This window comes from Zalophus californianus, chromosome 7, assembly GCF_009762305.2.
Source record: "Zalophus californianus isolate mZalCal1 chromosome 7, mZalCal1.pri.v2, whole genome shotgun sequence".
Taxonomy (NCBI): domain Eukaryota; kingdom Metazoa; phylum Chordata; class Mammalia; order Carnivora; family Otariidae; genus Zalophus; species Zalophus californianus.
The window spans coordinates 43,435,063-43,456,741 of NC_045601.1; the positions used below are offsets into that span (position 1 = coordinate 43,435,063).

The following is a 21,679-nucleotide window of genomic DNA, read 5'->3' on the forward strand; positions in this document are numbered from 1 at the left end:
TGTCTGGCCCTTGAGTTTTCAGTCCCTCTTTCAGGCCGAAGCTAGAGCAGGGCACAAGCCAGGAGCTGGTCCTGGACACGGAAGCAGGTATTGAATGTGTTCTGCCCTTCTGTCTTAGGGTTGCTGGATGAAATACAGGACTCTGTTAAAATTTGCGTGTCGGATAAACATGTATATTTTATGTAAGTTTATGTCACATGGAATCATATTTCCTAAATCTGGCATCCTACTCTATTCTTACTTATAATTCACATCGTACCACCAGTAGGTACTCAGTAAGTAGCAACTGACATTTTAACATTTGGAAAAAGAATCTTGGAGCCTTGGAGAAAAGGACAGAGAACTAATCTATTTCAGCATTTGAAAGAGATAAATTGAGCAAGGCTCATGAATGAATATTTTAATTTGATATGGGGTAAAATTGGAAACTGTCATGGCTGGGACGGTTTTTCTCCTGCTGGGCAATGACAGATAGAAGGCTACTGGACTCGGGCCTTGCTCAGTGAAGAACTGCGTCAAGAGGAGCATCATTCCCAGGACTGTCTTCACTGCATCTCGATGCCCATTAGAGGATGCTGAACGCTGTAATTGTGGTAGACTCCAGGCCTGCAGTCTCTGTAAATGCTGTCATACCCAGCTCCGCATCCTGTCATCTCTGGGTGACACTGGCCTCTTTCCTTGTCTATCCTGTTAATTCACTTCTCCCTGTATTGCCTTGCCTACTCTGAGGGTAGCTAAGTGTCCTCTTTTATCAAGCTATTCTCCCTTAGCTCTGCTTAATTCTTGTGGCCTAGGAGGGCAGTGAGGAGGCAGCGTGGATGGAGGCCCACAGTGTTCATTGGACCTCTTCTACCAGCCAGGTGCATTATCCGATTTGATCTCTTGACCATGCTGTGAGGAAAGTGATGTTACTCTTTTCTTAAATACATACTTTATTTTTCTAGAGCAGTTTTAGATTCATAGCAAAACAGAATGGAAAATATAGGGTGTTCCCATTTATCCCTGCTCCAACACTCCCCACTATTAACATCAGGCACCACCGTAGTACCTTTGTTACAATTGATTATTATTTTTTAAAGATGAGAAAACTAAGGGTTTATGAGATCAGACTCTTAGGCGGCAGGGCTCCGTCTTTCCCAGGGGAAGCCTGCTTGCTCTGCTCCCTCTGACAGCTGGCCTCAGCATCAGATCTCTCCCTGGCCTGATGCTCCTTCCGGTTCTCTCAGCCTTCATTCCCACAGGGAAATGTAAGCAGTGGTGCCGCTTCAGATAAGAAGGTGTGGCTAGATTGTTGTCTTGTGTTCACACATCTAGAAATTCTTCTCCAGTGGATAACTGAGGTTTTGGAGAAGCTGTGACTTGATTTCCCTGAAATGACTTTTTATTTTTCCTTTCTGCCACTTCCCAGTCCTTCAAAGACTAGAAGAAGGAAAGTTGATACAGTGATCCTAAAAATGTTTTGTGTTGAGATTTTATCTGAAAGTCCCAGAAGGTACTTTCATGGAACAATCAAATCATTTCAGGCACAGTTTGATAGAATCTACTGTCAGGCTTTTAAGATCCGTGTTTTTCAAAGCATCAACTGTTACGTATAATCTTAAGAATGAAGGCTATCCATTTCTGCTTTAACAATCAGTGATGTGGGTTGACCTCACACCCTAGACCTCACCTGAACCAGGCACAGCCCCTCATGTCCTTTAGAACAGGGGAATGTGAGTGTCACTGGACTACAGTTTCTTCACTTTAGTGCCAAATGGCAAGCTGTTACATAAATGAGCCAAAGGTGGCCTCTGTCTTTTGGCCCTTGAGTTGCTCATGTATGTAGGCTGAAATATTGTTAGCTCAATAGCCCACTCATACTAAATTCAAATTTTTTCACATCCAATTACGAAAGAAAGGAAGGGAGGGAGGGAGGGAGGGAGGGAGGGAGGAAGAAAAGAAAAGAGAAGAGAAGAGAAGAGAAGAGAGAAAAGAAAAGAAATACAAGGAGAGTTTTAGCCATTTACAGCCTGCCTGCTTTACATGCTCTGTGAAACCTTACCCAGCATCTGTTGACCATTGATAAGATAGGGCCTTGTGGTTTTAATACCTCAGGCTGCTACTCCCTTCGGGAGTTCTCCCTCTCATGCTTCTGAACGAAGTCACTTAGCATGTAAGCTCCCTCTCTCCTGGGAGTTCCCTTGCTCTCCTTTCTTTCTGGAGGATGGCTTCTTTTCCTTAAGCCTCTGGACAGTCTTTCCTTTTTTTTTTTTAAGATTTTATATATTTATTTGTTTTAGAGAGAGAGTGCACATGTGCGAGTGGGGGGAGGAAGGGCAAAGGGAGAGGAAGAGGCAGAGAATCTCAAGCAGACTCTGCACTGAGCATGGAGCCCTACACAGGGCTTCATCCCACAGCCCTGAGATCATGACCTGAGCCAAAACCAAGAGTCGGCCCCTCAGCTGACTGAGCCACCCAGGTGCCCCGGACAGTCATGCTGTGAAGGACTTCCACTTCTCATGCAACCCTGTCCAGGCACCAGCGAGTAAAGCTCGTTGTGCATTACTGCCTCTTGTGGGCATATGTATGCTCTAGATCAGCCCCCAAATCCCTCCAGCAAACCCCCTATACAAGCATACCCAACACAACTAAGACTTCAAGAAAGCCAGTATATGAATCTTCAGAATTAAAGCTGACCCATATTGCCTTACATCATTCTTTCTTCTTCCTCCTTTTGGATACCAAATAGTTGTATATATTTTTAAATGTATAGATTTAGAGTTTGTGTGCTAAATAAGTTTGCCTGGCTTTATGTATATTTGCTCCTCCTATTTATATATGTTATTAGGAAAATGTGATGCTTGTTCAGATTACAGTGATCAGAGACATGCTTAGATTTTTAATAAAAGTAAGCATAGTGCCTATAATTTATCATGCACTTTGTCAGGCAATGTATTAGGCTCTTTACATGCATTATTTTACTTAATCATCATGGTAACTAATGAGGATAGTTCTTTTATTTATTTACATCTATGGGTGTGGCAAGTGGGTTCAGAAAGATTCCTTGCCTCACTTAGAGTCACATTAATGATGGCAGAACTGGGATATGAACCCAGTTTGTCAGATGCCTGCACCTGTGACCTGCTCTTTCACAAATTCCTCTTCAATAAGTGACATTTTCTATAAGGACACATGGGGAAGTAAGTAAACAATCTCAGCAGGCAGAGCCACATCTCACGGAGTAGAAGAGAATTCATCAACATTCAGGATTCAGCAGCATTGTTTGTAGTGCCACAGCGGCTCTACAGACCTGACCTAACTCCCCCGGGACGCCATGTCTGCTTCCCAGCCTCCTCGTGCTTTTCTCTCCTTACCGTCTATCTCCCTCATGGTTTCATCGGCCTCATAACTCCCTTTTTATGGCCTTTTCCCTTTGCGTATTTGTACTTCTCTGCTTCTCCCTCACTCTGGCCTCTGGATTCTCTGTGAATATCTGTTATACTTCCATAGGTAGAGGATTGGATTGGTCCATCCATTAGAGAGAGCTTCAGATCCAGGCACCTCATCTCCAGGGCTCATGGCAGCCCTTAGGTGTCTGCCTTTGGGTCAGGCATCAGCCCCTCGATCAGTCAGCCGGGGCCAGGGACTTAACTCTGACCATGCTGTACAAATGATGGAAATTTGTGTCAGGCCACACGGGAGGGGCTATGAGTGGGACTTGAGCTTGCAGGCTTTTTTAAAGGGCCAATGAAAGCTCAAGTCTTCATAAGATCTGTCTGGCAAAAACTGTGATTCTCAAAAAGATTTTTAATGTATTTATTGTGACTAACCTAAGATCATATGGCTAAAGCGTCAGCAAATAAAAATATTTGGATGGGTATTTCCTAGCAATAAAAATGTAAGTTATGAAATCTATACAAACCTGGGAAAAATTCAAGCATTTTTTTTTTGGTTGTGGCTTCTCATGCCCTTGAATATGTCATAAAATAAAATTGAAAATAAATCATTAGGTACAACAGTAGAGTTGGGTACATTAGTTTTCTTATTCTGCTATATTTATAAACATTTATGGGTATGTAAGAAGAGACAATGCTAAGCTTCCATGCATTATCAATTAGATTAAAAGCATGATAGACTCATGTACACTTTCTTTTAATCCTTTAGCATCTTATTATTCATAGTGTAGCAGACACTCAATAAATGACATTGTTTAATTACTTAGCCCTGATGCCAATTGAGAAGAAATCACTAGTAGAAGAATCTTTGATAAGCATAGAGTCAAGGAGAAAAATGTTATTTTTTGGATATTTCATGTCTTAATTCAAATTTTTCTGGGTCAAGATAGTGGATTAGTATTTTGGAATTTTGTATCATTCTCTTCTGTTTCCATTCACACCATGTGTTAGCTATACCCCTCACTAATGCAACTATAAGCATTCAGGAAAATATAAATCTTTCTTATGCTTTCAGGGTTACTTTTTCATGAGGGTTTTACAACTGTGTTTGAAGTCCTAATCAACCTCTAGTTTAGGGCTATTTTAATCCTTCTATTTGGGATTTCAGGCTGTAGAACTCTTAATTAAATTGATGAAAGACTACAAAACAAAATTAAGGAGCATGTGAAGATGAAGATTAATCCTATCCATGGACTTCTTTGTTAGTAGTTGAATTTTGGAATTGACCTTCTTGTCCTATCAGTTCATAAGCACACTGACTCTAGAGAGATTAAATGCCTTCATCCCCATGGTCCCTCAGCTGGCTAGTGGCTTAATATTGTAAAATTAGAAGCCAGTAGCATTTTGATGTTTTCAAATATCTGTATAAGTCATAAATCTTAGTTACAAAGCTGACTTTATATATGACTTGTGAGTTCATTCTCTCTGGTATTCTAAACAAACACACACACACACACACACACACACACACACACACACACACACACCATGTCTTCTGTTTGGCTTTAACTTGGTAAACCATTTCCAGAGGTCATCAACCACTGGAATCAGTTAACAACACGGCCATTCCTTCTTATTTCACGAGGTCCCGGAGAAACCACTCTTTATGTTCCATTCAAGGTATTTTGACCACATGGTTTTCTTTTTCTTTTTCTTTTCACTCTCTAACCCTAGAAATCCCATGGGATGAGGAACCCATTTTGAGAAATGTGTCACAGCAACTTTTGAAATGTAGGAAACCAAGTAATTAGTGTCAGATTTTCCCTTGGGGAAAAAAGATGAGAAAGGTTAATATACACTACAGAGGTAATTCAAGGAGGTTCTGTACTAGTGGTACATTGTATAGATGATAATTTTTGATAAAGCAGCAATCTTCTATGGGAATGATTTATGCCATCTTTGAGTCATTAATAGTATATGACACTGGTTTCTACTCAGACTTAGAGCTGAAACAAATCATCATAAAGTTTTGTTGTTGTGGTTGCTCTTGTGTCAGGTATATTTCAAAAGCTTTTGAATTTATAAAGTGTCTTTGGAAATTTACAGGAATGAAGTTTACCAAATGTAGTACATTTAATAGGAAAACCAAATCAAACTCAGATGTAATCTCAAGGTGTTTTCGTGGATTTCATATCCCTGGTCTTTTCAGAGGCTCATTGGTTTCTTTTTCTGTGATGTGAATTTAATTGGTTTCAGTATAGGTTTAAATTCAATAAACATGTGATTACCCACCATGTGGGAAGCAGTACAGTAGGTGCAATCACAGGCTATGTTCAGTATTCCTTACACACACCCCATGAGAAATTATCCCATTTTTTTCAGATAAAGTCTCATAAAAACTATGATTCGTCCATGTTTATGGGACTAATCAGTGGCATAATAGGGATTATAAATCAGGTTATTTTATCCTTAAATCTATTATACTTTCCAATAAAATTGTAAGGAGAAAATCTTGAAAGTGCTACCTTGTCCACATTCTTTTGACTGGTGGAAGATCAACAGTCTGATTCATCAAAGGAAGATTCTGATGCTGACTCATTAAAGGAAGATGATGCAATGTGTTGGTTAATGCCATGACTTTGGAGTCAGGCCAACACAGGGATGAACCCTGGCTCTTCAGCTGTGAAGAAATAACATAACCTTGAATAAAGTACTTTGGGTTTTAACTTCCAAGCCACAGTTTCTTTATCTACCAAATAATAGTAATACAACATTTCAGAGTTGAAATTATAATTGAGTACAGTACTGAATGTAGAGCATTTAGCAGAGTACCCGGCAAATTGTACAGATTTTTGGTAGTTATTATTCATAGTAATGGTAGTGAGATAGGAAGATAATATACAAATTGGCTAAAGAAAGATTTTTATTATTGTGTTCAGGGACATATGAAGACTTATTAATAAAATTATATTGGTCTCACTGAAGATTTTTAGTGATAAACAGCCCTCATGTGGGTATTTGTAACTTTAGGTGATGCTTTTTAAGATATCTTAAAATTTGGAGCCAGAGGAGAACATTTTCAAATTATGCCCATATTTTGATTACTGTTGCTAATGGATTGGGAATAGTGGCATGAATAAATTCTAGACACATAAAGAGTCCCTTGCCCTCTTTAAAAAAATTTATACAAAAATAATTATATTCTTTGAGTCATAAAAATTCTACACCTGTTATACAGTGGTTAGGCAACTATTTTGACAGGCTTTTAGAACAATTTCTCCCCTTGAAAATTGTTCACTTTCTACTAGAGTTAATGTTTAGCACAATAAGTCAGAACTTTATCTGTAAGCCAGGAGAAATTAATTTGGTTTTTGTTATATGTAGATAAATTAATTTTATTAAAGTTAATTTAAAAATAATTTATATAATTGTGGCAGAGAGGTTTGGCCTTTAAAAACCTTCTTGGTACAAGGAGTCTAGATTGGGAGTATACAAATCAGTCTTTAGTTACACAGGGATACACACATGTATACAATTAAGATTGATTATATTAAAACAAGCTGAAGTTTCCCCAAATTTAGATATAATCATAGAGTTTCATTTATATTGTCTAGACTTCTCCACATAGACTTGGTCAAAATACATCAAAGTGTTTAAAGTGATAACCTTGTATATTTGTCTATATACTATGAGGTTGACAAAATACAAAGAACTTGTGCAAAAACCAGAATCTTAAATATAGACTCTTTGCAGAGTTGACTTTTCATGAGAATGAAATAGATAAATGTATGAATGGTTTATCCTTTTACGAAAAGCTAAATTTCTGTTACTGGGAACTGAATTAAAAACGATATGTGCTCTTTTTAAACTACCAAAACTGAAACAGGAAGAAATAGAAAACCTGAACAGACCCATAACCAGCAAGGAAATTGAAGCAGTAATCAAAAATCTCCCAACAAAGGAGAGTCCAGGGTTGAATGGCTTCCAGGGGAATTCTACCAAACATTTAAAGAAGAACTAATACCTATTCTTCTGAAGCTGTTTCAAAAGATAGAAAGGGAAGGAAAACTTCCAAATTCGTTCTATGAGGCCAGCACTACCTTGATCCCAAAAGTAAACAAAGACCCCACCAAAAAGGAGAATTACAGACCAATATCCCTGACGAATATGGATGCCAAAATTCTCACCAAGAAACTAGCCAATAGGATCCAACAGTACATTAAAAGGATTATTCATCAGGACCAACTGGGATTTATTCTGGGGATGCAAGGGTGGTTCAACATTCGCAAATCAATCAATGTGATAGATCACATTAATAAAAGAAAAGACAAGAAACATATGATCCTCTCAACTGATACAGAAGAAGCATTTGACAAAGTACAGCATCCTTTCTTGGTTAAAACTCTCCACAGTGTAGGGATAGAGGGAATGTACCTCAATATCATAAAAATCATCTACAAAAAGCCCAAAGCACATATAATTCTTAATGGGGAAAAGCTGAGAGCTTTTCCCCTAAGGTCAGGAACATGGCAGGTATGTCCACTCTCACCACTGTTGTTCAACATAGTACTAGAAGTCCTAGCCTCAGCAGACAACAAAAAGAAATACAAGGCATTCAAATTGGCAAAAAAGAGTCAAACTCTCACTCTTCTCAGATGACAAGATAGTTTATGTGGAAAACCCAAAACATTCCACCCCAAAATTGCTAGAACTCATATAAGAATTCAGCAACGTGGCAGGATATAAAATCAATGCACAGAAATCAGTTGCATTTCCATACACTAACAAGGAGACAGAAGAAAGAGAAATTAAGGAATCGATTCCATTTGCAATTGCACCAAAAACCATAAGATACCTAGGAATAAACCTAACCAAAGAGGTAAAGGATCTATATTCTAAAAACTACAGAATACTTATGAAAGCAATCAAGGAAGATACAAAGAAATGGAAAAACATTCCATGGTCATGGATTGGAAGAACAAATATTGTTAAAATGTCTATGCTACCTAGAGCAAACTACACATTCAATGCAATCCCTATCAAAATACCATCAAAGTCTTTCACAGAGCTGGAACAAATAATCCTAATATTTGTATGGAATCACAAAAGACCCCGAATAGGCAGAAGAATGTTGAAAAAGAAAACCAAAGCTGGTGGCATTACAATGGCAGACTTAAAGCTCTATTACAAAGCTGTAATCATCGAGACAGTATGGTATGGGCATAAAAACAGACACATAGATCAATGGAACAGAATAGAGAACACAGAAATGGACCCTCAACTCTATGGTCAACTAATCTTCGACAAAGCATAAAAGAATATCCAATGGAAAAGGGACAGTGTCTTCAAAAAATGGTACTAGGAAAATTGGACAGCCACATACAGAAGAATGAAACTGGACCATTTTCTTACACCATACCCAAAGATAAACTCAAAATGGATGAAGGACCTAAATGTGAGACAGGAATCCATCAAAATACTTGAGGACAACACAGGCGGCAACCTCTTTGACCTTGGCCACAGCAGCTTCTTGCTAGACACGTCTCCAAAGGCAAGGGAAACAAAAACAAAACTGAATGATTGGGACTTCATCAAGATAAAAAGCTTTTGCGTAGCAAAGGAAACAGTCAACAAAACTAAAAGGCAACCTATGGAATGGGAGAAGATATTTGCAAATGACATATCAGATGAAGGACTAGTATCCACGGATCTATAAGGAGCTTACCAAACTCAACACCCAAAAAACATAATCCAGTCAAGAAATGGGCAGAAGATATGAACAGACATTTATTTCTCCAAAGAAGACATCCAAATGGCTAACAGACACATGAAAAAGTGCTCAATATCACTAGCCATCAGGGAAATACAAATCAAAACCACAATGAGATATTACCTCACACCAGTGAGAATGGCTAAAATTAACAAGTTAGGAAATGACAGATGTTGGTGATAGAAGAAATAGCGCAGAGATCATAGGGGAAGGGAGGGAAAACTGAATGGGAAGTCATCGGAGAGGAAGGAAAACCATGAGAGACTCTTAACTATAGGAAACAAACAGGATTGCTGGGGTGGTGGCAGGATGGGGTAACTGGGTGATGGGCATTAAGGAGGGCATGTGATGTGATGAGCACTGGGTGTTATGTGCAACTGATGAATTATTGAACGCTACATCTGAAACTAATGCTATATTGTATGCTGGCTAATTGAATTTAAATAAAAAAATGGTATGTGCTCTTTTAAAGAAATCTCCTTTTGTAAATATAAAGAGGCAATGGGTATGTGTGTGTATGTGTGTGTGCTAGTTTATTCGTACCACTGTCACCTAATTAATAATTGTCCTTTTAACTAAGCAGGGAATATTAAGGCTTTAACATTTAAGTCTTCAACAGATGATCTATTTTGTAGCAAAAACCTCTCAAATTCAAATTATAATCCCATTTTCATTTCTTTTCTCAGATGATGAAACATGCTTGGAATAATTATAAACGGTATGCCTGGGGATTAAATGAACTGAAACCTATATCAAAAGAAGGCCATTCGAGCAGTTTGTTTGGTGAGTAGAATGTGCTTTGGTTTCCTAGTGACAGTAACTTTTCTCCATTTGCCAGAACTTGTGGGTGGCGATGTTTGTATGCCCCTCCTGGCCATGTTGCTAGGAAACTTGCATACCTGGTGGGAGTTACCTGCAAGGACTGTGCATAGTGTGTCCTTCAGACAGAGCACTTTACATTAGAAAAGGAGCACATAGAATCACTTGCGTCCCTTGAAAAAAATACTAATGCCTGGGAACACTTCCAAAGATTCTTATTTAATGGATATAGGCACAGCATCATGAGTTTTAGCTCCAGGGGTGAGACCCAGCTGAGGAACATTTGGTCAGCCCCATTAACTGCTTCCTGTCAGGTAAAAGTAGTGTCTTTATTGATAAGCGGGCCAAGGCAGCCTGCATGGTGATCTTCGCTGTATCTTGGTGACTCTCGACTTTAGCTCTGGGTTGCTCCTGTTTGTGCCATAGAAGAGAAAGTGAGAATGGATTAGGTCAGTTATTTGAACTTCCATTTATCGACTTTGGCATGCTTTATTGCATTTGATCCTCACAGCATGCCTTGGTGATTGGTCCTGGGAGTGTTAATAACATTCCCATTGTGGAGGTGAGGAAGCTAGGTAACAGAAATGTTGGGTTCCTTGGGTCACAGAGGTACCCGGTGCCCTTCTTATCGCACTGGATTCTTTTTTAACCAGCACAATTTTGCCTATGAGTAAGAGGATGAAGGGGATAGAGTCATTCTGACACTTCTTAATTCCCCATAGAAAATGTGACTTTTTATACTATAACTGAAGGTGTTAAATAGTATCAAATCATATAACAAATAACAGTATCAACTGACATTATGTGCCAAGTGCCAATTGTTGGGCATCTCACTTAACCTCATTATTATACACATTTTATAGATGAGAAAAATGCAGCTCAGAATAGCTTGCCTCGTATTAGCCACATACTAACTGAGCTGGGGCCAGAACCCAGGTGTGGCTAAGGTCAGAATCCATGGTTCTAATCACCACGCTATGCTTTTCCCTTTATTCAGGATCTTCCATGTGTTTGGCTCTCTTTCCAGCATTGGTGTTAATCAACACAGTACAAGTCTTTGCAGAGTTCCTGGCCTAGTGCAGAAGACCTGTGTGTACATAGTTGTCAAAGCATTAGATGGTTCAGTAGATATTCATCTTTCAAGTGCAGATATTCATATGAAGTAGGAACTCAGGTAGGGAGTAGGGAATTATAAGGACAGGTAGGAGGAACTGACAGAGTGGAAGAAAGGCTGGCGGGCCTTTTACAGTGACACAGTTTAGAGATGAAGAGAGCCCAAACCTGGAGTAGTGGCAGTAGAAGTGATTTCAGATGTTTTTATAAAATAGTGTTTTCAGTAAGCATGGGTGGTAAGACATAGGAATTGAAGACAAATTCAGAAACTTCATACAGACTCAGAAGCTTTTAGTTTTTCATTATTTACTATAACTTTTTAAAATCTAATTCTGTTTTTGCCTTTATCGCTATGAAAGTTGCTTGTATCATTAATAATTCAGTTTTGTGTAAATTTGTCATAATCTTTATCAAAGAGATTATTTGGTTCTCTGTTAATATGTTGATGATTTTTTTTAAATTATTATTAAGCATTGAAACATACTAAGTCTCTTAGTATGGAATGTGCAGATGAAGAAGACATGACTTCTCCATTCTGAGGAAGTTTGCAGACTAAAAGAGATGCACACAAGTAATTACACTGAAAGGCAGAAAGTGATAAGTGCAAGATCAGTGTAAAATCTTCATGTCAAGGGGGTTCGGAGGAAATGAATCATAGAGTCAAGATGGGCTGGGTGGGTAGGAGGGGAGGTTAGGATCAGTCAGGCTTTCAAAGAGGGGGTAAATTCCATTTTTGAATAATGGCTTATTAGAGCTATCATACTTTTAGAACTAATTATATTTAAAAGTTTTGCACAGGTGCACTTGGACGTGATTACACTAAAATTAATATGTGTATTGCTCCTTTGTTTCAGATCTATTTTTTTCTTGCTAGAGAATGCAGTCACAAATGAAATTTCTAAGAGATATTTTCTACAGCTCAGAAGAAACTTTAAAGATTAGTGTATCAGTCCATAGCCTGTGATAATTATTAGCTGGGTTTTAAGGCAGCTTTTAAATCTTCTTTCAGTGAAAATTTTAGACTGTGTTCAGTATTACTGTTCATTAATAAATTCAGTATTATCGTCTTCCTCTCCCTTTCCAGGTATGGTCAATTTGCTTGTATGTCTCTGTCAAATATTTTAATCAATAAATATTTTTCTGATATTTTCAGGTAGTATTAAAGGAGCAACAATAGTAGATGCCCTGGATACACTTTTTATAATGGAAATGAAAGATGAATTTGAAGAGGCAAAATCATGGGTTGAAGAGAATCTAGATTTTAATGTGGTGAGTTAAACAAAAGCTGCCAATTCAGTTTTTAAGTCTCAGCTTAACACGGACAAACTCTGTTGTGGGACCAATTCTTGTGTTATATGACCGAGCAGAAACAAATAATGCAATTTTAAATAGTACCGCACTATAGTCTTGCCCTCCATTACTACACAAGTACGTCTTTGGGTTTTTGTTTTTGTTTGTTTTTGTTTTTGTTTTTGGCATAATTAAGAGTAAGGAAAAGAAATTAAAATTTATCGAGACCTTCCTGTTCAAGTCTCACAACCATCCTATGAGATGGGCATTGTTTTCCTGCCTGCGCGGTTTAGAAACCGGAGTTTCAGAGGCTTAGCCAGATGACAGCTAGTTGCGTGGTAGGGCTGTGAGTCCAGCACACATCTGTGTGGTAACACACAGGTCCTGTTTTGCACCGTGTCAGGGCACATCGTTTTGATTTTGTTCAGTGGAGCACAAGGTGCCAGGTGATGAGATACAGTTCAACAAAAGACCACAGAGAAATTAAAATAGAGAAGTTTATCAGTCACAGGTCCTGAGGAGGTATGCAGCAGCCTCCCGGGCCACACAGAGACGTCAAGGCAGAGGGGACCTGGGGTACATGCCCTTATTAGGGTGGGTGTAGTCCTTTGGGGTCCTAGGCTAAGGCCAGAATGGTCAAATCAAACCAAAAAGAGCGGAGGTTTGGGTTGAGTGCCACAGGGGTTTTTTCTAAGGCGTGCACAAGGGAGAAAGGCCCTGGGAGGCGAGGGAGACTGTTGATCACAAGGGTGAGTGGGGGCTGGGCGGGGAATCACATCAGGGACTTGCATTTGCTTGTGCTTCTGCGGGCTGTTCTGCAGGACATGTGCTTGCATGAGGAGGGAGCTAGCGTTGTTGGAGGGCCCCCACAGGCCACTCGAACGCTGACGCAGCAATACCGTGGGGACACTCCGCTAAACTCTCAACACGCATCCAACAGCAGCGGCATCCACTCTTGCATATATACGGTTTCAGCCTGTATACCCTTCGCTGTATAAAATTCTGTCACTGTGTATTTGAAATCTTAAAAAATCTTTGTATGTGTACTCTCATTCTTAACAAATACTTCAAAACCTATTATACACTAAGGAAAAGGTTCAGAATTTAGGAGACTGGACACTCGCAGTGCTTCTTGATAATTTTGATTTGGGAGGACAACGTCATGTCAGAGCTAATCTAACGTCACTATTTTACCTCATATAATGAGGCTGACCAAAAAACTTGTTCTAAGAAAAGAGTGTTAGCCCAGCTGTTTTTTAGTCATTCACTAATTTTGCATTGTTGGTATTATTTTTAATCTGAGATTCTTCCACAGAAAGCATTGTAAGCCTCTTGGCCATCTGGTATGCATCCGATACCTGTAAACCCCCATAACCAGGCACAAGCTGTATGTTGAGAATGGACAAATTGAGAATGGACAAAGAAAGAGTGTTTCCCTGTCAACGCCCCCACTTATGGAGCTCTTTTCTCCCACAGACCCAGTGAGGATACCAGTGTCAGAATATTAAAGATCAGTAAAACTAAATGTTTTTCCTAACTCTTTGCATTAAAAACCTGTATAAATTAAAAGTTGGAATATTTTGTCCCAACCCTCTTATTAATTGCCTTATATGCCCCATTTTGGAGATCGCTGCCTTAAAGGACAATGAGATAAGTCTATGTTTAATCTGCCTTATAATTGAATTGAGAATATAAAGAAGACATATTCCAATATAAAGGGACCTTAGAGATCAATGTGTTCAGCTCTTTCATTTTAAAAATGAGAAAACAGACCCAGGGAGCTGGTGGTTCCCTCAAGGTTCTATAGCTATCTGATTGGAATGACTTGTGGTAGCTCTAATATTATCAATAGAATGGTGTATGAAAAATTAAAGCAATGAAAAAAGACATTCTGTTTCTTTTTGAGAATTTGTTGTCTCTTCCTAATATTTCTGTCCCACCTTGTTACGTATAAGTAAATTCAGCTACCTACCTTTAAATAGGGCTTGTCTTCAGCTGTCTGTGGGAGAGAAAATGGGTAGTGGCTTCCCTCCCCACAGCCTTTTCAAAAAAGGTTGGGGGAATAGGAACTGGAGTCCTCCTAAATCGAATAATTTTTTTTCTATTGTGAACCAGTATTTGTTTGTTTCTTTGTTCCTTTAATTCAAGTACAATTAACAGGGTTCTATTAGTTTTGAGTGTACAATATACTGATTGAACAATTCTGTAGATTTCATAGTGCTCATCAAGATCACTATATTCTTAATCCCCTTTACTATTTCGTCCTCCCACCCCCTTCCCTTGTGTTAACACCAGTTCTCTGTATTTAAAAGTCTGGGTTTTTTTTTTGGGGGGGGTCTTTTCTCTTGGTTTCTTTTTTCTTTCGTTTCTTAAATTTCCACATAGGAGTGAGATCATATGGTATTAGTCTTCCTCTAACTTATTTCACTTAGCATTTTACCCTCTAGGTCCATCCATGTTGTTGCAAATGGCAAGATTTCATTTTTTTATGACTGGGTAATATTCCAAGTGTAAACATCACATCTTCTACATCTCTTCATCTATCAGTGGTCACTTGGGTTGTTTCCATGTCTTGGCTATTGTAAATAATGCTGCAATAAACATAGGGGTACACATATCTTCAAATCAGTGTTATCATTTTCTTTGGGTAAATACCCAGTAGTGAAATTATTGGATCATATGGTAATTCTGTTTTTAAGTTTTAGAGGAACCTTCATACTGTTTTCCACAGTGGCTGTACCAATTTGCATTCCCACCGACAGTGCACGAGTGTTCCTTTTTCTCCACATCCTTGCCAGCACTTGTTATTTCTTGTGTATTGTGCCATTCTGACAGGTGTAAAGTGATATCTCATGTGATTTTAATTTGCATTTCCCTGATGATGAGTGATGTTGAACATCTTTTCATGTGTCCGTTGGCCAGCTGTGTCTTTTTTGGAAAAATGTCTATTCAGGTCCTCTGCCCATTTTTTAATCAGATTGTTTTTTTGGTCTTAAACTGTAAAAGTTCTTTGTATATTTTGGATAGTAACCCCTTATGAGATATGTCATTTGCAAATATCTTCTCCCATTCGGTAGGTTGCCTTTTCATTTTGTTGATGGTTTCATTTGCTGTGCAGCAGTTTTTTACTTTGGTGTAGTCTCAAACCTCTCACTTTGCTTTTGTTTCCCTTGTCTGAGGGAATGTTTCTACAGCCACTGTTGAAGAAATTACTGCCTGTGTTTTCTTCTAGGGATTTTATGGTTTCAGGTCTCACATGTAGGTCTTTAATCCATTTTGAGTTTATTTTTGTGTATGGTATAAGAAAGTGGTCCAGTTTCATGCTTTTGCATGTAGCTGTCCAGTTTTCCCAAAACCATGTGTTGAAGACTGTCTTTTCCCCATTGCATATTCTTGCCTCATCATAGATTAATTGACCAAATAAGCATGTGTTTATTTCTGGGCTCTCTGTTCTGTTCTATTGATCTATGTGTCTGTTTCTGTGCCGGTACCATACCATTTTGATTACTACAGCTTTGTAGTATGTCTTGAAATCTGGGATTGTTAGGCTGCCAGCTTTGTTCCTTTTCAAGATCGCTTTGGCTCTTTGGGGGCCTTTGTGGTTCCATTCAAATTTTAGGATTATTTGTGCTAGTTCTGTGAAAAATGTTGATATTTTGATAGGGCTTTCATTAAATCTATAGATTGTTTTGGGTAGTATGGACATTTTAGCAGTATTGGCTCTTCTAATCCATGAGCATGGAATATCTTTCCATTTGTGTCATCTTCAGTTTCTTGGACCACTGTCTTAGTTTTCAGAGTATAGATAGGTCTTTCACCTCCTTGGCTAAGTTTATTCCTAGGTATTTTATTATTTTTAGTGCTATTGTAAATGGGATTGTTTTCTTAATTTCTCTTTCTGCTGCTTCATTTTTAGTGTATAGAAATGCAACAGATTTCTGTATATTAATCTGTATCCTGCATCTTTACTGAACTCATTTATCTAAAATTGAATGATTGAAGAGAGGAAAGTAGATGTTAGTGCTACCAGACCTGAATAGTATCCAGGTCCCTAGTCTGATAATTAAAGAATGGCTTCCCCAAACCTCCCCAAATACTGCAATATTTCTTTGCTTTCATGACCCAGCAGTAGTCTGAGAAACTTTGGAAACATTTATTTAAAAGAACTAAAGCACAAAGGCCTCTTGAGCTAACAGACAAGGTAACAGAAGGCAGTTGGCTGACCTCAGACCACTACCAGGTGACATGAATGTGTTCTGTGGGCCGTGGGGACCTGTGAGGAAGCAGAGGGAATCTAATAGGGGATATCAGACTGTGGAGAAGAGCGAATTTTTTTGCTTCCTTACTTATAAGGTAAAGCGATTGGACTATTGCTGAGTGATTGCTAAGCTACTGACCTTTAATGTTGTTTATTCAAAATTGTATTTTTACTTTTTTCATAAGAGTTTTATCCAGTTAATTGACAGATTTGTGTAAAATGCCATTTTAGAACTGTTATTGATAATCTTGGTCTGTAGCTTTCAAAATACACTTTAAAAATCATAGCCACAGGTCTCAAGCTTCTGCTTATTATATAATACCATTGCTAATGTGAGAGGTCTTCAAGCATATTTGTTATAGTTCTCTCTTTGGGTATTGTCATATTTTCCTTTAAAAAAAAGTTCATCAATAACATCTAAGTGATAGTACTTTTTATATTAAAATTAGTAAATAAAGTTGAGGAAAGCTATATTGTTTTACTCTCCTAATCATTGTTTTATAAAGTTCTTCAGCTTATAGTTTTGTAGTTGGTTTTAATATGTCTTTTATGAGAATTTGTTTTATACTCGTTCAGTTTATTCATAGATTCAGGTGACTGTATCAACAATTGTGCAGTTTTCTTTGTGAAAACACAAACTTTTTCCATTTGTCTGATGCGTGGAAAGATTGGAAAAGCTTAAGCAAAGAGAGAAAATTTCTTTTATTTTTAGGGATAACATGTAATATTATTCCAGCTTGGATAAATTTTTGCTTGCTTTTAAATTAACACTTTTTCCTGTTAAAGTATTCTAATTGGCAATGTGAGGGTATTGCAAAAAAAGTTAATGCATCCAAATTTATTACAAGGGAAAAATAAGAAGGAAACTGAAACAGGAACACTGCTGTTGAGAGTTGGTTTATCCTGTGGTGCTCCTGAGTATAAACCAATCTTTCAGTCAAGAATAAATTTGTTTGTATGTGAAATATTCAATTTGCATCACTTAAAGGTGTAAAGTAAATGTTTTTTATTGGTTTATACGGTCATTAACTAAAACTCATTTTCTTTAATTAAGGCATAGCAAGTTGATTCAATTTGCATACTTGGTAGCACAAAGTTCAAATGGAGGCTTTAATAACTGGCTTGAAATAAATCACTGGGATAATATGTAGGAGCAAGGGCTTCCCAGGTGGAGCTTTGTATTCCATTCAAGTATCCGTAGAGGCACATAGATCTGGGCAGACCTCTAAGGGTACACTCCAATGGGTGAGTTTTCTGGTTTTAATTCGAAGTAATCCTAAAACAAAGAATCTGAGACAGAGTCTTGGTTACTTATTATTCATTTTTTCATTCATGTATTATTTACCAGATACCCTTTAAGGGTCAGTTACTTACCCTCATGGAGCTTATAGTCTAGAAGGAAAAACAGTACTTAGCTGGGGCCAGGTTCTCTTAGGAAGGAAGAAAGGAAAGAGGAAACCACCATTTAAAGAGTATGGAGATAAAGAGTATGGAGACATGCCAGGTATTATGCTAGGTGATTTTTTTCCATAGGTTATCTTGTTTAGTGTTTGTGACAACCATACAGGTTAAGGGGTATTTTCCCTGTTTTCAGAGATGAAGAGGTGGTTATTTAATCAGCCCCAAATCATGCAGCAAGTAAGAGCTGTGGGTGAACAAGGTCTGTCTAACTCAGTGACCCTGTTTTTGGAGAGGAAATACAAGGAGTTGAGAAATATATAGGCATCCAGAGAATGAGTCCTCCAAGGTTTGGCGTGTAATCTTAATATCACAGTACTCATTAGAGTGCATTTTTCCATAGATATTCAATAAATTCTAATTAAATGGATGAGAAGGTAAGCTGTCTTGTCCTACTTCCCAATAGACTGTGCTAGACTCAGCTAGAAGACAAGCTGACAGGGAGCACAGGTAACTGTACTGTGTCATATTTTGAAATAGTTGGGAAAGATCTGGAGTTCAAGTGTAGTTGATCTACTTGTTTTTATCTAGCCTACTTCCAGAAGGGATTTGTGGTGGCTCCTGGTACAGGAAAATCATTAACATAAGGACAAATGATCAAGAGTTTCATATTTGGGCATTTCTAAATTCAGTTCTGAGCTTCCCATTCTTTACTGTCACCGCAAAGAAGTATTGTTTATCTACGTCCTTGGATGGGAACTATTGAAAACTGTCTTCAGTATGAATTTTATAGAATATGTAGAAATTTTCTCCAGGTAATAACTTCTTATATAAAACCTCAGTGAACACCAAAGTTATATTAAAATTACTATTAAGAAGCATTTTTCTTCACTGAAGTGAAGTGAGACCTCTGCATGAGTGGCTGAGCTTTGAGAATGACAAAGGATCGCTGATTAGCCTATTCCAAACACTTACATAGCAACACGTTGAGATGGCGGTCTTTGACAAGCCACCTGCATTGTATCTTTGATTGTAATGAATACTGTATGTTTAAGATAACAGAGGCACTGGTAGCAAAAGTACTTTATCTCTTTCCCCCTTTTTATTTGAAGCATAGTTGACATACAATATTATATTAGTTTCAAGTGTACAATACAGTGATTTCACAATTCTATTCATTATGCAATGCTTACAACATTAAGTATAGGCACCCTCTGTCACCATACAGCATTATTGCTGTATTATTGACTGTATTCCCTATGCTGTACTTTTCATTCCTGTGACATATTTATTTCATAACTGGAAGTTTATACTTCTTAATCCCCTTCACCTCTGGCAATGACCAGATTTTTCTCTGTATTTATGAATCTTTTCTGTTCTTGTTTGTTCATTTGTTTTGTCTTTTAGATTCCACATATAAATGAAATCAAGTGGTATTTGTAAAAATATTGGGTATTCACCTGAATTATTTCACTTAGCATCATACCTTCTATGTCCATTCATGTCACAAATGGCAAGATTTATCCTTTTTCACATTGCTGAGTAGTACTTGTGTGCGTGTGTGCGTGTGTGTGTGCGCGCGCGTGCACACACACTCATGCATGCATACCGTATGTCTTTTTGGATTAGAGTTTTCATTTTCTTTCAGTAAATACCCAAAAGTGGAATTACTGGATCGTATGATATTTTGTTTTTAATTTTTTTGAGGAACCAGCATACTGTTTTCCCCACAGTGGCTGCACCAATTTATATTCCCACCAACAGTTTAATGATCCAGACTGTTCTTTTATCCAGACAGAATGCCATCCTATTTTTCAGGAAAATAAGTTATAAGGTTCCCTTTTGGAAGGATGCAAATAAATTGACCTCAAAAAGCAATTTTGGATCTTCTCAAATGCCTGGATGAATACTTGACTTAGGTCCAGAGTTCTATGCCATAGACCATGAAAGAAGTGACTTTTATATTGGTATTTGCCTTAGTCTGTTTTAGAGCAGCATTATATCCTTATGGGCACAGATAAGTTAATTATCTTGTTGAATGGAGTCATTCAGTATTTTCTATCTGAATGCTAATCAGCGCCTGCCAAGGGTGATGATTTCCGTTTTGACTTTAAAAGGATACTGAGCTGTTCTCTCTGACAGTAATTAGTGATGGATTGGACTGCTACTCAAGGGTTCTTCTGGGCCTGCATAGTAAAACCAACCTATTCACATAGAGATGGTTATTTGCCTAAAGAACTTGCACTTTGTTCATCTTAAGGGTATATCATGTTACTTAAATATGAAACTAAAAGCTGCTAGGACGTATGTTACACTAAATTACATTGTTTAATATTGCAATTTAATCTGTTAAAAAGGAGTTTATACTTTTAATCCTCGAAATATTAATGCAACATGCACCTTGAAATACTATTTATAAATAAAGTTGTCTGCTAAAGCTTAAACGTAGGCAAGGTGTATAGGCCGTTAACCAATCTTAATCAGTGGCTTGGAAAGTCTCATCTTGGGGCGCCTGGGTGGCTCAGTCAGTTAAGCATCAGTTAAACCATCCTTGGTTTCAGCTTAGGTCATGATCTCACAGTTGTGGGATCAAGCCCCACATTGGGCTCTGGGCTCAGCTTGGAGTCTGTTTTAGATTCTCTTTCCCCCTTCCTCCTGCTCACTCACTCTCTCTCTCTCAAATAAATAAATAAAATCATATATGTTAGTAGCAGAGCAGTTACTATTAAACATAGTTACTGCATTGTTGTAGGGCAGTTATTAATGCTTGCTTGTTTCTCGCTTATAGATCTTTGAGTAAAATGAACTGGCAGGGAGTTTGGAGGAATAGCTAGCAAAGAAGTAGTCTCTGATTTGAGGGCTCAGAGAATTATCCTTAAAAAAGAAGTCTTAAGAATTGGGACCAAATACTCAGAATATTATTAAAATGCTTCTGAAAATGAAAGTCCTCTTCCAAGAGGTCTTTTTCAATTTAGTGCAATCAGATCTGTCACGCCCTGTGGAATCATAAGAATTAAGAATTCCTTAAACTTGGTATAAGTTTGATTCCAAATAATTGCAAAGAAATAAAAGTTCTTCAGGGGAAGTTTCTGCCTCTGTAGCTGCTCCATCAAAAGAAAACTATGACTAAATCTCTGCTATAAGCTAAATTTGTTATTCTAATGGTCAGGCCCATTATTTCACTTACTGAGATCTATTAAAATCTATCATTTTACAGAAAATTTTGGTGAATAAATTGCCTGTAAAAAATACCTGATAAATACCTAATAAACTTTGTGAGTTGTTTAAAATGCTGTCTTGTCTAGTGGGAGAAAGTTAGTCTTTTAGGCATTCATTTTGAAACAAGAATTTTGAAGTGTTCACTTTCCCTCTTGCTCAAAGAGAGTTAGGTTCTTTGTGCTCATGAATCAAATCTGTTGACTGAAGGAAGCCTTTCCCAATAGAGATATGGAGTATAATGTTAAGGATTGGGAGAAGGAGACATATAAAATGGTTTATTGATTAAACTTATATCCATTTTAGCATTTTTTATCAGTTTATCACATAATTCACTTTTATGTGCAGTGAACCAGAGGCCAGAAATATGCAGGGTTAAACTTACAGAAATTATAAGTCTCAGACACCCAAGACAATATGAGATTAGTACTGGGGCCTAAT

General features: G+C 37.8%; 1 protein-coding gene across 3 annotated transcripts in view; it reads left to right on the forward strand.

The window, feature by feature from the left end:
• Nucleotides 1-21,679, forward strand: part of MAN1A1 (mannosidase alpha class 1A member 1) — a 164,229-nt gene that overhangs the window by 32,752 nt on the left and 109,798 nt on the right. For all 3 annotated transcript variants that reach the window (XM_027601261.1, XM_027601262.2, XM_027601260.2), the window contains exons 3-4: nt 9,831-9,927; nt 12,230-12,345. In XM_027601261.1, the coding sequence (XP_027457062.1) occupies nt 9,831-9,927; nt 12,230-12,345 (213 nt within the window). The remainder of the gene's footprint in view (nt 1-9,830; nt 9,928-12,229; nt 12,346-21,679) is intronic.